At 52.4% G+C, this 17,589-nt stretch overlaps 1 protein-coding gene across 5 annotated transcripts in view; it reads left to right on the forward strand.

The window, feature by feature from the left end:
• The window catches only part of PLB1 (phospholipase B1), a 125,822-nt gene extending 109,980 nt beyond the window's left edge, over window positions 1–15,842 (forward strand). The window contains exons 50-58 of one of the 5 annotated variants that reach the window (XM_028099484.2): window positions 943–994; window positions 1,952–2,032; window positions 3,442–3,507; window positions 4,172–4,266; window positions 5,470–5,551; window positions 6,420–6,524; window positions 7,188–7,283; window positions 13,924–13,998; window positions 15,434–15,842. In XM_028099484.2, coding sequence (XP_027955285.2) covers window positions 943–994; window positions 1,952–2,032; window positions 3,442–3,507; window positions 4,172–4,266; window positions 5,470–5,551; window positions 6,420–6,524; window positions 7,188–7,283; window positions 13,924–13,998; window positions 15,434–15,637 — 856 coding nt within the window. In that variant the 3' untranslated portion in view covers window positions 15,638–15,842. Of the gene's footprint in view, window positions 1–942; window positions 995–1,951; window positions 2,033–3,441; window positions 3,508–3,685; window positions 4,267–5,469; window positions 5,552–6,419; window positions 6,525–7,187; window positions 7,284–8,278; window positions 10,263–13,923; window positions 13,999–15,433 lie in introns of those variants that run through there. The other 4 variants (XM_088026377.1, XR_015768917.1, XM_088026378.1 and 1 more) reach the window with 4 other exon arrangements.
• Window positions 15,843–17,589: the final 1,747 nt, after the last annotated feature.

The following is a 17,589-nucleotide window of genomic DNA, read 5'->3' on the forward strand; positions in this document are numbered from 1 at the left end:
AAGTGTCCCTGTGCCCTTTGTGACCCATCTCTCCCTCCTGCTCCTCCCATCTCTACCCCACTCCCTGCACCCCCAATAGCCACTGACCTGCTTTCTATCTCTAGAGATCAGTTTTCCTTTTCTGGAATGTTACGTGAATGGAATCCTATATTGGGTGCTGTTGTCTAACGTCTATCGCCCAGCAGGTCATTTTGAGACCTACCCATGCTGTGCAGATCAGCAGTTCATTCCTCTTTACTGCCAAGTACCGCTCCATCGACATACTTCACTCTTACCCAGAGCATTCACTTTCCTTATTCGTGGCGGACATTTGGAAGGTGAAGGGAAAACTAATCCTGTCTGGATTTCTCTCCCCTGGCTTCTTATGCCGGCAGGGGGAAAAGTGAGGAGATGGGGAATGGTGTAGAAGTCCAAAGTAACTACAGAGAAGAAAAAAGGATTAAAGGAACCGAGGGTGGGATTTAGAAGTGAAGGTTAAGGAGTCAGGGTGCCTGGAAAGAAGGCAGAGGATAATTTAAGGCTGTGACTTTTTTTCAAATATACAAAAGGTTATTTTTAAAACAGGCAGCCGACTAAGATCTGAACAGACTCGGCTTGCCGTGAAAGAGCTGAGGGGGATGTCAGGGACCATCCCTCAGGGAAAGCTGACCAGATCCCCCCCCCACCCCCCCACCCCCCGTGGCCACGGAGGACCAGGCCTGCAGAAGGCAGACTAGCCCCTGGCAGGGTCTGCATCTATGTGGCTTCGAGGTCCATGGCAGATCTTTGATTTTTCCTAGGTTGAGATTTCTTGAGACTCAAAAAGCTTTTAGATACATTGTGAAGGAATAAACTTTATATACGTTTCCCTTCTGGAAGCACCTGTGTTGCCAGGCCCAAATCCTGCGGTAGGAGCTCTTTTTCCTCAGCCACTGCTCAGGTTCCTTTCTCTTCCCCGTCTAGGGACATGCCAACCCAGGCCCGGGACCTGGTGGAGCGAATGAAAAACCACCCGGTGAGTACCCCAGGACCCTGGGCCACCCTAAAAGGTGCGGCCTCCAGTCGTCTGGACCACCATTTCAGCCCCTGCTTGTTTTTAAGGAGGGGTCAATTGAGCCCCGAGAAGCAGGGCTTACCCCCGATGCACCCTCTCTGCTGCCCTTTTCTGAGCCAGGCTCTGGCACCCCCACCCCCGAGGCCCCACCACAGGAGGGAGCAGAGCCGGCCTTGGCCTCTGGCAGTTTCCCACCTTACCCAAGAGTTGGCTTTGCAGAGCCCTATTATGTAAACCCTGGGTTCTAAAAATAGGCTCCTCATTCCAATCCTTCCCCTTCCTGCTCACCCGGCCCCTCTAAAACTTCTCACTGGGGCTTTGCGAAGTGTCTGTGTCCCGGCCTTGGAATTCAGAATTCAGCGCCTGGCAGGACTCCTGTTATGGTGGTGGCTGAGCAGAGGGCAGACTTCTTGAGGGCCTCCCCAGCCCCCACCGCACCTCTCCCCCCGGCCAGGCTCTTCCTCCAGTCCCCACCAGTCCCCTCTCCCTGGACCCAGACCAGCCGAGCTCTCCCAAGAGGCAGCTCTGGGCTTTTACTTCTAGTTGCATCTTTCGCCCTCTGCAACTTTGAAGGCCTTTAGATCACTTTTCACGGCTGTGTTAATACACTCCACTGTGTGATGCACTGCCATTTTCTTAGGATTTCCCAGGAAAAATAGTCCTCCTCCACCGTGAGCAGACACACACACGTACACACACGTGCACACAGGGAGTCTGCTCTCTAGATTTCCTTGCCAGGCACCAAGGTGAAGGTTAGGGAGGCTCCACTTGGCATCTTCTCTCCATCGGGGTACAAAGAGGGTGAAAGGCAGTGGGGAGGGGGTGCTGTCTGGCCTGGTGAGCATCACCTGCATGTGCTGGCCCCCTCCACCCCCCACCACTACCAAAGTTTAGACTCAGAGCCTTCTGTCCCTTCAGGAAATTGACCTAGAGAGTGACTGGAAGCTGATCACGCTCTTCATTGGGAGCAACGACGTATGTCATTACTGTGAGAATCCGGTAAGCCCCTGCCCAGCCCCATGGGAGTCATGCCGGCCTGCTCTCCCAGGCACCCCAGCCCACCCAGGCAGACCCTGGCCTTTCCCACTGCTGAGTGGCCCCTGGGACAGCAGCTGCTTTGGTCCCCTGATTCCAGAAGTGTCTAGACGCACCCACTCTTCAGGCACTGCTCTCATGCACACAGATACTGTTCTTTGGTATTGAATGAGTAACCGGCAAGGCCCACCCCATGCGTGCTGGGAAATCCCTACCCATTTTTTGATTTTTTTTTTTTTTTTTTGGTGCACACGCACATGTGTGCAAGGGGGAGGCTGAAACAATGTCATCAACGAGGTTGGATAAAATCAAACCGGTCCCAAGAGGACAGCTTGCTGCCCCAAGGACTTTGTGAGTGAATCAACCTCAGCCGGCCAGCCTGGGAACCCAGCCTGTTCCTGATGGTGTTTCTGTGGGGGGCTGTCACTTTGAGAATACGTGCTGTTCTAAGTTGGGGATGTCCTGTATTTTATTTGGCTGGAAAAGAGCAGCTGCCCTAACTCAGACGTCACGGTAGAACGTTTGAAGTCACAGGCAGGGGGAGAAAGTATGTTATCATTCCTCATGGCTCAGACCATCTACCAAAGGCTGGATGAGAATTATCGCCCCCCCCCCAACACGGGCAGGTTCTCCTGAGCCTCTTCCCCTCCAGCCTCCTTACTGCCCAGTCTCCAGAGGCAGTGACCCAGCCCCAGGGGATTCAATGCCATTGTGTCCTGGACTCAACAGGGTGGACCAGGGTCCACTCAAGAGACCCCCAAAGCTGCCTGTGGACCCTTGGTCCAGGAAAACGCCTCTCCTATCCCCAGAGTGCCTGCCCCTCTTGCAAAATCAGATTTATACTCCTGAAAGCCTCTTTTTGTGGAAAAGACCTGGAGCACCGCCCCCACCCCCCGCAACCAGGATGAACTCAGGCCATGTTTGAGGAAGGCGCTAAATCAGCCTCTAGTCGAGAAATGGGTCAGAGGAAGAGACTCTTGAGCCGAGTCAAAAAGAAATTAGGGGGAGGCAATGGGGCCAGCATAGGCCACAGCCCAAAGGAAAGAGAGAGTGTGGTCATCAGGGCATGGACGTGGTTCAGAAGCCTGAGGCTGGCGACAGATGGGACCAGAGAAGGGGCAGGGACCAACATGGTCAGAGTCTGCCCCTGCATTTGAGATACTGTGGATCAGGGTGGGGATTATTCATGGTGTCTAGTAGGGGGCAAAGGAAGACTTGTGTCCCACAGCAACAAGGGCTGGGCTTCTCAGCCTGTCCAGTACCATGCTAGCCCCTCTGTACCACCACCCCCAGGCCCTCCTGTGCTGGTCATCAGACCCCTACCCTCAGAGTAGAAGCCCAGAGCTGACAAGAGCCCCCTTCTCTCTTCACAGGAGGCCCCCTCAGCTGGAGAGTACATTCAGCATATCCAACAGGCCCTGGACATCTTCTATAAGGAGGTAGGGAAGCGCAGCTGCAGGTTTCCGGGTCTCCACCCTCACGGCATGAATCTAGGCAAGCCGTGTTCAGGGAGATACACGCTGAGCAGACACCTGGAGGGGAGGCAAGGGAGGGGGGCAGATACCAAGCTCCCCTGCAAAGGAAATTTTTTTTTTAAAGATTCTATTTATTTGACAGCGAGAGAGGGAACACAAGCAGGGGGAGTGGGAGACGGAGAAGCTTCCCGCGGAGCAGGGAGCCTGATGCGGGGCTCGATCCCAGGACCCTGGGATCACGACCTGAGCCGAAGGCAGACGCTTAACGACTGAGCCACCCAGGCGCCCCTGCAAAGGAAATTCTAAGTGAATCAGACTGGATTGGTTGGTGGCCAAGTGTTTGCCTCTGGAGCCAAATGGCTAGTGTGTAGCCAGGCAGGGTGGCTTACTAGCAATGGGACTTGGGACAAGTGACTTTTGTCTCAGCTTCCCAAGCTATAAAGTGGGCCCTTAAAGAAGATTAAGAGAATACAAGCCACATCCCCTGTTTGTGCCTCAATTTCTTTATTGGCAAAACTGGGGAGGAGGAAGTTAGATTATAGATGAGCCCCTAGGTTCTTCCAGTAGTAACCAGCACCCCCACACCTGCCTGGGGACTAATGCAGCCCATCCCTCTGCTTCCCCACAGCTTCCAAGGGTTTTCATCAATGTGGTGGAGGTCATGGATTTGGCTGGCCTCCACCAGGGCCAAGGTGGGAAATGTGACCCACCCCTGGCTGCTCAGTAAGTACACAGGCCCCAGGGCGAGAGTCCCTGGGGAGAGTAGGCCTCACGGACGCTACCCACGGAGACCAGTGCAGGCGGAGCCGGACAATTCTGTCCCGAGGACAGACATCAGCGATGAACCAGGGGCTAGAAAAATCATTTGGAAATACCTCTAAAGTATTGAATGCCTACTGTATGCAAGTCACTTTATTTCTCTGGACCCCCGGTTGCTTGGCCACAAAGCGAGAGACACCGACCAATGTTCCTTAAAGCGCCCAGCGTGGTCTGTGATTCCAAACTCCAGTGATTGCTCCATGTTTGAGAGGCAGCACCGGGCAAGGAGCTTCCAAGACAGCTGTCCAGCTGTAGCTGGCTCTGCCCTTTAGGAGCTGTGAGGTTGTGCAAAAACTCTATAACCTCTCTGGGCCTCTTACTCATCTGTAAAATCTTGCAAAATAGTGAGGTCTAGAAGAAATGCATGTAATGTGCTTGGGCCCTGTGGAGCAGGCTCTCAGTCAAGAGTAGCTTTTATAACATCCTTGAAAGCCAGGCTCAGTGCTAAGGTCTGTTGTACAAGAGACTAATTTCTGCTGGGGGCTGGAACTTATTAAAGCTCAGCTGTGACCCTGGCAGGAAATTGCCATCCTCTGAGGCCAGAGGGTCACCCAGACTTCCTGTGATCACTGCTTTGGGAGAACAGATTCTGCAGGGGGCTGAGGAGTCCTAGCTGGGGTCAAATGGATTTGCTGGCAAGGTGACCAGCTGGTTCCCATTCTTTTTGGGCACCAGTTGGAACAGCTAATAGCTGGGAGGTGTGACGGGCTCCTCCAGAAGGTTCAGGCCTTACATTCTACCTTGTCCGTGTGTCTCAAACTGGTCGACACTCCCCAGCTTCCCAAGAGACTCCCCACTCTGGAGTCCTGAGGGGAAGTCCTGAGCTGGGAGGTCTCAGGACCAGGAAGAAGAAAGATAAGGTTATCATGGCTGTCTTTCCAAAACTCCAGCCCTTCCCTGGAGGAAGACCCGGGCTGGGGCAGGAACAACCAGGTGGCAAGGGGACCCAGATATCAGGTGCCAACTCTCCCACCTTCTCTTTAAACAAGCACCTGCTACCCCTAGTGTCCTTGAATTATGGTCTGTGACCTGGGGCTGGGAGTCACCCAGGCTGTGTGTGGGGGGGGACGGTGGGGGGAGGTCAGCCACCCGGGTGCCTCTCCACAGGAGCAACTGTACCTGCCTCAGACATGCACAGGAGAATCCCCTAGAGCTGCAGGAACTGAAGCAAGTGAACTGGAACTTCCAGGTGAAGCTGCACCCCTCCCCCTCCTATCCCAGCTGAGGGCCCCTCTACTCCTGGAGAGCAGGGGTTTGCTGAGAACAAGGGTGCTCCCTAAAGGCAGATCACAGCCCCTGAAAGATTTCTCCAGGTGAAAAGAACACCAAGCTGGGGAGGGAGAGGAAGTGTCCATGGCCCCGTTGGGCTCCCTCTCCCTCAGAACATAAGGCTTAGCCCTGCTTACCTCCGTCCCCAATTCTGTGTTCACCTCTGCTCAGGCTGTCCCTCCTGGACATGCCCTCCCCAGCCCTTCTGCAACTGCTCCACCTCATGCACAGGGCAGGTCTTCTCGCCTCTTCTGAGAAGCCTCCCCTGAAGAAACTTGACCCTCAGGTATCTCCCCCTATTGGCTTCCGTCTACCTTCATGGACCCTGAAGCCCTAGTTGGTTCTCATGTTTTCTTACATCCTCATTTTTCTAGATGGATTGTTAGGTTCTTGAGGAGAAGCACATCTAACCCTTTGACATGGACCTTCATCCCCCAAGTGCACAGGCATTTGGGGGAGCTGGTGTTGAAATGCTCCCCATTAGAGCTGGATCTGAACCAGAACCCTATGTTCTAATTCAGCTCTTCATGCAGTGAGACCAGGGGAGCCCTTTGGCCCACACAGTCTGATCAGAGGCTCCGACCCAGCCTCACAGAGACTTCAGAATGGGTGGTGCTCATGCCTGGGTGCAGACAACGTGAGCGCATGCATGTGCACTAGAGTATTCCTTGAAGTCACCTCTGGCTGTGGGTGGGTGGGGCGCATCACAGCCAATCCGAGACAGCAGGACTAGAGCTCGTGTGGCCAGCCCTGCCAGGAGGGTTGAAGAACATCTCCCCCCTCTACAGAGCGGCATCTCCAGGTTGTCCTATAAGCCCCAGTACCTGCAGCGTGAGGACTTCGCCGTGGTTGTGCAGCCTTTCTTCCAAAACACTCTCATCCCCCTGAACAGCGTAAGCTGCGGGTGTTTCTGGGAGGCACGTGGGGAGGGGCTCATCTTAGGTGATGTACTTCCTTCTGTACCTGAGCTTTTTCCTTTTTTTTTTTTAAGATTTTTATTTATTTGAGAGAGAGAATGAGAGAGAGAACACATGAGAGGGGGGAGGGTCAGAGGGAGAAGCAGACTCCCTGCTGAGCAGGGAGCCGGATGCGGGACTCGATTCCAGGACTCCAGGATCATGACCTGAGCCGAAGGCAGTCGCTTAACCAACTGAGCCACCCAGGCGCCCCTGTACCTGAGCTTTTTCTGACGATATGGATCCAAGAGGGCTCCTAAGATTTTGCTTTTTTTTTTTCCTCGTATGATCAGAACTTAGATATACCTGGAAAGAAAAGGAGAAAATTATCAGTGACCAAGCTCCCCAGGCCTGGCCCTGCTATATGCTAGATTGGGATAGAATGGAAAGTCATCTGTTAGGGCAGGGACGTGGAAGGAAAAGGGATGGACTGTGGGTGGCTACAATTCAGGTCTTTTTAAAAGTTCCAAAATTGGGGAGTTTCTCCATCAATCTCTGAGCCAGGTGGCGGAATCGAAAGGAATGATGCCGAGGACACCTGCGGGGGTGGGGGGGGTGCCTTTTCCCCCAGGAACGTAATCCCTTTGCCTTTGGTCACAGAGAGGGAGCACTGACCTCACCTTCTTCTCCGAGGACTGTTTCCACTTCTCAGAACGTGGTCATGCCGAGATGGCCATCGCGCTCTGGAACAACTTGGTGAGTGCCTAAGTGCCCCTTGGGCTGTGTCAGAGGGGACCACCCAAGGGTGTTGGCCATTGCGCAAAACGAAAAACCTGCTGGCGGACAGAGCTCCTTTCTCCCCATAGCTCAAAATGGTGCCACAACTTCTTTGTCCTGACAGATTCGATTATTTGAGCAATTTCCCAGTATGGAGGGGTGGATAATTTTATAATCAGATAAACTGGATGAAATCAGTTTCAACCCCTTACTGTGTGACCTTGAGCAAATGCCCTTTGGTCCTCTGTATCAATATCCATAAAAAACAAGGCAAATGACACAGATCTCAGAAAATCAAGGTACCGTATACATAGCACCCAACACAATCATTAGCATTCAGAGAATGCCAGCCCCCATTACCCTAATCTCAACACATTCCTGATGATTCTTTAAGCATCAAAAATAAAAGAGCCACCCAGCCTGTTTCCCCAGGCTGTCGACCTATTCCAGTCCTTTCTGACGGGGATGATGGGGACCTTAGGAAATGCACATATAGAGGGGCCCCAGGGCCGCCTGGCCTTGTGCCTTGCCTCTTCGGGCTGGCCACTCCTTTACAACCCGCTCTGCTGGAACAGAGCTTGACCAGTGACCCCAATAGCTGTGTCCTGTTGCGCAGAGCAAACGAAATACCTTTCCAATCCAGTGGCTTCTTCTGATCTTGGCTCAGCGGGTAACCCAATCCTCACCCCAGCCTGCATTCCCCCATTTCTCCCGTGGTGACCAAACAAATCCACACTCTTGCTTTTACTGCAGTTTCGGGCTGGCTGCCTCTCTGCCAGGACTCCCTTGTGCGAATATCCCCACACCTGCCCCCTCACCCAGCCTGCCCAGCACGGCCCGCCCCTTAGCCACACCACCTCCTCTTCCCCAGCAGCATGCCAACAGGTTCCGTCCTTGGCCCAGTTAATCACAGACTCGGCCTTCCTTCTCCCTTTGTTTCCCTTATTGACGCCACATTCTACCCACTCCTAAAGGTTTCGTCACACTCTGTCAGCCCAGAACTTGGAACTTCAGTCAAAACATCGTTGAGTTCCCTCCCACCCAACCTCCACAGGAATCTTGTTCACCAAAGTTTGCACGATATCATTCCTGAGAGCAATTCTGAAGTCCAGTTGTCCTCTACTGATGGAGTCCCATGACTTCATTCCTTTTAAAACCCACCCCCCAAAGAGTGGGTATCTGTGCACAGTCCCCTTTGTAGCCCCCTGAGATCTCAGGAGAATCCACAGATTCTAAGAAGGGCCAGGAATGCTCAGCCCCTCCTCCTTTCCTTCCCAGCATTTCCATCAGGGGATGGGTGGTCTTCCTACCTGGTGGCATCCCCAGCCTGCGTAATGCCCAGGTGCTCTGGGAGTTCTCTGGGGCACGATGGCCAGCCCGAGGACTTGAACACAATTGGGCCTGCTGGTCTCTTTCTGCAGTAATTAACAACACAGTTCTGGCTGCCTCTTCCAAAGCAGCTCGGTGGTTCTCCCCATTGGCCCAGGGGAGAGGCTTGTTATACATAAGGGCAAGTGGGAGGGGAGCAGGTAGGAAAACAAAGGGGTGAGTGCTGCCGTAGAGTCATCTTGGTAACCCCACCGGCCTGTCCAGGGTTCCCAGCCACCACTGTCCTAGCCATGCCCCTAATTTTAAAAAACAAGGCAAAACTAAACTGAAATCATCTAAGAGTGTCTTGTCCTGTGCTGTATAATTTAGGGAAGTAATTACATAGTCCCATGTTTTCATCCAAAACCATCTCAGATATAAACCCATTACATCATGCCAACTTTTCAGACCATCTCCTTCTGGTGACCCCTAGAGCGACATATATAATAGGCCACTAGAACTTAGAGGAGATCTGGCAGGTCATCTAGCCAGAATGCTCTGTAACTAGCATACAGGGAGAGGAAGCACACAGCCAGTTCAAGGCGGAGCAGGGATTAGAACCCACGTCAAATTCCCCAGTGCCCTGGACACAGCACCAGCCGGCCTCCCCGCCCCCACCCTGGTCAGCACATATGTAACCAGTGAGTTCACGTCTCACTCTGAGAGTCCGATGACGTGGCGTCTGCAGGCTTTGGCCGACGCTCACAGGCTACCCTCCTGCGGCAACAGACCCACTTTTAGTCTATTTCATCTCCTGTACCTCTGCTCAGCAGATTGTGCCTCCTCTGGAGACCGTTGCAAAACCAACACCAGAAACACCAGCAGCACGAGGGAGCGTTTTCCTCTTGCTTTTTCCTTCTTTCATGTTCTTACAGTTTTTCCTTCTTTTTCTGACGCTATTCCCCCATGGGCCCCTGCTCCCTCTTCCCTAGAAATCTTGCAGTCCTCCAACCTTTGCATCTCCCCAGGTGCTAGGTGACCATGCGAGCCTCCTACCTGGTGTCCCTGGCACTGGGCTTACCACCACCATTAGAACAGCAGTGCTCAGCTCTGGCCAGAAGTTAGAATAATCTGGAGAACATTCATACCGGCAACCAGTTTGGCCGAACCACGATGGCTGAACATCTGGATTCCCTGTGACCCAGTGAACCCATCCCTAGGTGTATCCCCAACAGATATACTTGGGCTCCCCAAAAGATGCATGCAGGAATTTTCACAGCAGCGCCATTCACAATCCCCAGGCAGGAAGCTCCCCAAATGTGCACCAATAGAATGGATAATCAAAATGTGACACATTCATGCAATGGACTACCTCCCAGCACTGAGAAGCAGCAAACTTCAGCCACATGCAACTATGTCTATAAATTTCAAAAACAAGCAAATTAACATATGGTCTTGGGGGGGGCAGGGGAAGGATAGTACTGGAAGAGGGTGGGAGGGATGCTGAGTGCTGGTAATGTTCTGTACCTTGATCTGGATGCCGTTTACAGTTCATTCATTTTACCACAATTTATCAGCTGTTCACCTGTGATTTATACTTGTTTCTAAATGTATGCTAGCTTCAATAAAAAGGTGACTTGAAAACAATAACCCAAACAAAACACTAGTGCCTGGACCTCATCCCCAGAAATTCTGGATTAGTCTGGAGTAGCACCTGGGTTCAGCAGGTTTCAGAAGCTCCCAGGTGATATTATACAGGGTTTGCAAACCACTGTCTTAGATCTCTCTGCCACAGGGCAGCCCCAGGAATCTGTGTAAATGAAAATCCGACCAAACTTCCAAGGCCTGCCCCTCCCCAAAGGGGAAAGGCTAGGCCCCTTAGCATAGCACACCAGGCCTTCGGAGACTTGGCCCCAGTTAACCTCTCCAGCAGTCATGCCCACCCCCCTCTGACTGGCAGTAGGGCAGTCTGGTAAGGAGTGCAGTTTCCCGCACCACCCATGGTATCTCATGCGTCTGTGTGTTGGCTCTTGCTCATCCCCTTATCGTGGACTGTCCTTCCAATCTTCTTCTCCTAACTCATAGCCACCTCACCACTCAACTCAGGTGCCAGCTCCTACAGGAAGCCTTCCCTGAATCCCCAGAACAGACTAGAGGCCCGCCCTGCCGCTGCACCCTGCCCCAGCCCTGTTATTTGCCACATCGTTGGTATCTGCAGTATCAGGCTTAGGAAAGGTGGGTTCTCAGGAAAACAACTTCATTTCCTGGGGCCAGCCCCAGGCCTTCTTTTTTTTTTTTAATTTTTTTATTTATTTATTCATGAGAGACAGAGGAGGAGAGAGAGAGAGAGAGAGAGAGAAGGAGAGAGAGAGAGAGAGAGAAGCAGAGGGAGAAGCAGGCTCCCAAGGAGCAGGGAGCCCGATGCGGGACTCGATCCCAGGACCCTGGGATCATGACCTGAGCCGAAGGCAGACGCTTAACCATCTGAGCCACCCAGGCGCCCCAGCCCCAGGCCTTCTTGCCTGAGCTGCTCCACTCAGGACTCTGTGACGCTAGTCCACCCACGCACTCCCTCAACAACTATTTATTGAGCATCACTATGCAGAGGGGACCACCCCAGGTGCTGGGGAAAAGAACATCCTTGCATCACAGGGAAAGGACAGAGGAAACTCAACAAGTCACTAAGACTTTCTGACCACATTCAGGGGAAAGAGAGAGAGAAAAGAGAGAGGGAGGGAGGGAGGGAATGCACCAGAGTAATGGTGGGGGAGAGGGAGGCATCTCTGATAAGTGACCTGTGAGCTGAGAACTGAATGTCAGGAGCCTGCCAGGCATGCAGAAGTCTAGGGCCAGAGTGTTCCAGGCAGAAGAAATAGGACCTGTGCGGGCCTGGAGTCAGGAATGAGTTTGAAGTGTCTGAGCAACAGAAGGGCCAGTGTAACTGGAGGGAGGTGAGCAAGGTCAGAGAGGTGAGCGAGAGCAGGGCCAGGTCCTTGGATGGCTTCCAACAGGGAAGCCAGAGGATCTGGTTTGCCCACTGGCTGCTGTGTAGCCATGGACTAGAAGGAAGGAAGAGTGGAATTAGACCAGGAGCCCAGGTGAGAGATGAAGGCGGATGGGCCCAGGGTGATGACAGTGGAGAAGGAGAGAAAGGGTCAGAGTTGGGATTTGTTTTTGGACTGGCTGATGGAGGAGGTTAGAAGAGGAACAGAGATGAGAAGGAGGTGGGGGGGGGTGGGTTAAACAGGTGACGGGGATTAAGGAGGGCACTTGTAATGAGCACCTGATATTGTATGGAAGTGTTGAATCACTATATTGTACACCTGAAACGAATATTCCACTGTATATTAACTAGAATTTAAATTAAAAGAAAAGGAACAAGAGATGACTCCTCCATTTGGAATCAAGAAAATTGGGTGGATGGTTGAGGTGCTGGAGAGAAATAAGCTTGAGGGGGAAAAAAATCAAAAGTTCTCTTTTGGCCACGATAAGTGTGAACCACTTTCTGGAAATCTACCTGGAGGCATCAAGTAAGCTGTTGAATCTATGAGCTGAAGCTCAGAGACGGAGTCAGGAATGGAGATTTAAGAAAAAAAAATGTGGGGGTTGTTCATGGGAGGGGTATTTGAGGCCATGGGATTGACGAGGAGCTCCTAGAGAAGAGTAGGTGGGCAAGAGCTGGGACCTACCCCCACGCCCCAGGGGCTTCATTCCAACTTCTGACCTCAGCGACAGATGAAGGGGGGGCAGTGGGGAGGTGGGCAGGAGAGTGCCCTGTTCCGGGAGCCCAGATGGGCGAGCGTTTCAAGAGGGACGCATCAACTTTGACAAATGTTGCTGAAAAGTCAAGCAAGATGAAAACCACAAAGTGAGCATTGAGTCTGGTGAGATGGAGATCATAGTGACCTTGACCAGAACTTCAGTCAAGTGACGGAGACCGAAGTCTGACTGGAGTGGGCATTGGAACGGGAGGTCAGGAAGTGCAGCCAGTGACCACAAATGAGTCTTCCTAGAGGCACAGGGAGGGGTGGTGAAGGTAGCTGGAGGGGACACGGGCTCAGGGAGGATGCTGGGAGACTGTGCACAGATGACAAGGAGCCAGGAGAAAGGGAGAAACCGACGCAGTCCTCAAATCCATGACGTGATCCTTACCTTCTTCTGTGCCACTTAGTTCCCGGGTTCCTGGAATGTCAGGGAATCAGCCAACCTGACCTTGAGTATCTATATGGTCACTCGGTGGTCGTTCCATTACAAGAAGCTTGTGCTTCCTCAGCTCTAAGCAAGTAGAAACGACACATAAGTAAACTACCTCCTGCTTGGCGTCATTTCTCATCTGGTGTTCGCAACAGCCAAATGTGGGTGGTTGGAGCAGCTCGGGAGCCTGCCTAGCACCAACAGCTCTCAGCAGCAGAGTCTGGACCCCAGGGGATGTGTCCACTGTGCTCTGCCAGTCACCGTGGGGTCTCTCTCAGGGCCAGAGCAGCTGTAGGACAACGGAAAGCAAGATCACGGGCAAGGTAGCTGGCATAGCATCCTTCTACCTCCCTCGGAGGCAGTACCTGGGGGTCAGGAGCAGAGGGGCTCAGGACTGGGCAAGGAAGCTGATTCTAAGGGCAGAAGCTACGCAGTCAGAGAGCGCCAGGGGCCTACCCTTCCCCGGGACTGGCCGCATGTCAAGGGGCAGGCTGTTGGCTAAAGATGCTGGGAAGGGGTGTACAGCAGCTTCTAGTTCATTCTCAGAGGGTCTCAGGACTAAAAGTATTAAGCAGAACCTCTCTGAACAACAATTGCTCCAGGGATGTTCCAAGTAGACCTCTACATCTGTGTGAAAAACATACAAAGTAGCTCAAGTGAGAAAAATTTCTTGAGGTTGACAAGCCAGGTAGAGTAACCAATATGTTGTTAAAGTTTTTCTGAAACCGACTAGCCCTGTACACTTGAAGTTGGTAAATAGGATTATCACCATTTTATAAAATTGCAAATGCAGGGTGTGTGTGATCACAGCCACGCAGAAGGGAAGCAGGAAACGGAGGTTCTGGGCCAGGCCCTTGCATGGAGTCACTGTGCTGGGCCTCAGTGTCTTCCTTGGTCAAGCCAGGGCACAGACTCAGGGTCTCGCCCTGCCTGATGGGCTCTGACCTGCCCCTTCTGAGTCAGAAGCCAGGTCCGGCAGTGAGGCATCTGCCATGGATCTTGCGTTTATTGGGTTATAACCCATGCTGGTAGAGAGAGGGGGTCAGGTGGAGATCCTCCTCCGACAGGGAGGTCTCGGCCACCGTGGAGGAAATCCCGGTTTCCTTTCTCTCTTCAGCTGGAGCCGGTGGGCCAGAAGACAACCTCCAACAACTTCACCCACAGCCGAACCAAACTCAAGTGCCCCTCTCCTGTGAGTAAACGTCCTAACTTCCTGCCTGTCCTGTCTCGTGTGAAACAGATGCTTGGGGGGATGGGGTGGTCCCCCAAACCAGAAGGCACCGAGGAGGTTCCTGGGAGCTGTATCATCACTCACCTTTGTTCGCTGCCACCATTCTCAAATCTCACCACTTCTCCTGGTCCCTGAGACTTCATAGCTCCTCAGGGTGTAGGAGGGAGAAAGCAAGAGTCCATGGAACAAGGGCTCAGGGGAGAGGGATGAATGGGCAGTGGTCAAGTGTGGGGGGGTTTGTACAGAGAGCAATAAGACACCATGCCTGTTCTGGGGACCTGTGCTCTTCTTCCTCCCTTCCCTGCACATTCTCTCTTCCCTCACTGCTCTCACCCACACTGCTGGCCACACTCCTAACATGCTCCGCTGGTCATCCTTCCCTTCCCTGTCCAGCCTGGAACTGCTGCCAGGCACCATGCAGCCTGCACGGACAGTCACTCTAGCCTTACCGAGGCTGCTGGAAACACTTCCCTGGTCCCAGCTGCTCACTGGAGCATCCAGAGGGGAGGCCCAGCTTCCTCTATGGCCTCAGACATGCCGTGTTCCTGGAGAAAGGGTCAGCTCCTCAGACAAGGCCCGCAATTGCCACGTCTGTGTCTTCTGGAGGCTCAGCCCCATCTCTGCCTGTGGGAGATTGCTACATCCTTCAAGGCCGAGGGGCAGCCCCCCTCCCCGGGCTACTGTTCCCTTCCCTCACCCTACTGCTGCCCCCCGAACACACCTGTGTTGGTCTCTTTTCTGTTTACACCTCTCAAAGGACACGCCCCAGGCTCCTTTGGGATGTGATTGTTTCTGAACATGGCCTACTGGCTGACAGGACAGTGAGAGTGGCCACATCAGAACCCTTCATCACTCTCCCAGCTGCACGCTCGTGTTCACAGAGGAAGGAGAGAATCCAGGGAGGCAGGCCTGAATATCTCCTCTCTGGGCCCCCCTCATGCTCAGTTCTCTAACCTACCACAGGCACACCGACTGTCGTCCTGCTCCTGGGCACTTCTGAGGTCAGAGGATGGGGACAGCTGTCCAGTGGTGGCCCAGAGAAGACAGAGGTGGGGGCTTTGCAGCCCCCAGGACTCTCTTCCTTTGGTCCTGTTCTTGTTTCTGTTTCAAATCAGAAACAATTCCCAATCTTGTTTCAAAATCAGGTTGACAGGAGAGGGGATGCTGGTGAGAAACCAAAAGGAGGTTATAGTGGGGTATTGGCCACTTTGGAGACCCATCCTCGTTCAGAAGGTTTGGGCACAGTGTAGATGAAGGAGCCTTACTAACAGGAGGGCTGTGAAGATGTGCAAGTTTATCGCACCATCGCCGGGATAGGGACTACGCAAGCCTAAGGTGAGCAGATGGATGGTTTTCTGAGGTCCTTAACCCCTGACCCTCTCCTCCTCCTCCACAGGAGAGCCCTTACCTCTACACCCTGAGGAACAGTCAGCTCCGCCAAGACCAGTCTGAAGCAGGCCCCAATGTGCTGAACTGGGCCATGCCAGTGGCGGCAGGAGGTGGCCTTGTCCTTGGGGTTGGCACCATGATGGTCTGGAGAGTCATAAGAGGTCGCCAGCAGGAAAATCCTCCAATGATCCTGAACACTATGAGCTTCTAGGCCTCCCGCCAGGTGCGGTGCTCATCCTAAATGCCCCAGCCACACTCCTCACCAGCCCTCTACCTCCGCCACCTTGGCCACTGCAGAGAGCATGTGCTTCAACGCCTGGCAACATCAGAAGCCAAAGGGACAGTCACTATTCCTTGGGGCCTGGGGCCTATGCTCCTAGAATTGCCAAATATAAATAAAGGCCAAAGCCATTCTATTCTTGGGTCAGTCTGCTTGAAGCGCTCGCTTTCCATCTGTTGTGCGATGCAGGTGTGAGAGCTGGACGCTTTCGTGTCCTGTCTCAGCTAGAGCTGCCTGAGCAATGGTCAACCAGAGCACAGACCAGCCTCAGTCAGGCTCCAGCCCGGCACCCAAGGAGCAGATCCTCAGTCACCGAACCCACTAGTTAAAAGATGGGAAAAATGCTGGCCACCAGGTGGTGGCTGGATTTGGAGCTGGCTGACCACCATTCAAATATAATCCAACACCTAGGTTTTACACAGCTGTTTTGTACCCAGGACAATGTGGACATCCTGTGCGTGTCACAACCTGGCTGAGAAGACAAACTCCTACAAAGAAACAAGAAACTGCACGACACGGTACAATTCTGTTCTGGTGCATCGGTAGGTAAAGGTGTCTGATCGCTCTCAGACTAGGAGGAGTTCCTTGAGGAAAGTTATCTGGAAGAGAGAAATTTTGAAATGTCTTTAAAAAGGGGGGGGGCATGAATACTTCATTTATCTATCTGCAACCTAATTTTCTCAAATTGCTAACTTCAAGAAAGAATTCCTCTTTCTACACGACCAGAATTTGGAGCACACCCTAGAGAGAGTCCAATAATACAGGCTACATTCATTGAGCCCCTGTGAGGGCACAAGGCCCTGAGCTGGATGTCTTACACAGATTCTCTCTCATTCCACACAAAAATCCCAGGGAAGGAGTGAGGAAAAATAGACGTCTTAGTTGCACAACATTGTGAATGCACTAAATGCCACCAAATCGTTCACTCTAAAATGGTAAATTGCAGGTCCTGTGAATTTCACCTCAATAAAAACCAAAAGAGACTCCATGATCATCTGCATTCTAAGTACCTGTCTGATCCCAACGCTTGGGATGACAAAGAGCAGGAGTTAGAAAACCCAGACATACCATTTCAATGTGTGGCCTTCAGAGCAAACCCCGTCACCAGCCGGAGCCCCAGTTTCTCAGATATCTCATCTATAAAACCGGAATCAGAGTACTCATTTTGCTTGCCTCACAGCACTGCTGGAAAACAAACATCTACAAAAATGCTCGGCAACTCTAAAGTAGTGCACATGTAAAACGGGATTGGTTTCTCCTCTGTGAAGAGTTGAGATAGGATCCAGGTTGTCAGGGAAGTGCCTAGGTCCAGAGATGGGTTTGGGAATTGGGCAGGAATGTACCAGTGAAGACTGCCTGCCTTCCCTCCATCATCTTATCTCTTTGGTAAGCGAGCGGAGCCCCCAGAGAACCTAGATTCAGGCCCGGTGTTCCTTTGGGCTTCAATTTCTGTTCCTGTACCATGAGAACAGTATACCCGCCCCCAATTCTTCCTATGGACCAAAAAACATAGTGACTGAATCTTATGTGTCCTAAAGACCTGCCACATCCCAGCTTGTGCTTCTGGCTTACCACAGTTAACAGCAAAGAAAACCCACTAATTCCAAAGAGTCCAGCACCACGATGCCCTCTTTTTTTTTTTCTTATTCCTCAAGTTTTCATTCCTTCAACAGCTCCCACCTCAAAGAATCCTGGAATTCATAACCACAAGTCTGTCCTCACTTGGGTTGGAATTTATGTATGCTACCTGAGTAATCCAGGAGCCCCCAGTCTGAAAAATTAACCAAAAAAAAGCGATCCCATCCTGGTGACCAAGGAAACACTTGGAAGAAACAAAGAGACACGGGTGCCTGGGTGGCTCAGTCCTTAAGCGTCTGCCTTTG

The sequence above is a fragment of the Eumetopias jubatus genome, unplaced genomic scaffold (assembly GCF_037043125.1).
Source record: "Eumetopias jubatus isolate StellerSeaLion01/CBP00866 unplaced genomic scaffold, mEumJub1_p1.0 scaffold_9, whole genome shotgun sequence".
Taxonomy (NCBI): domain Eukaryota; kingdom Metazoa; phylum Chordata; class Mammalia; order Carnivora; family Otariidae; genus Eumetopias; species Eumetopias jubatus.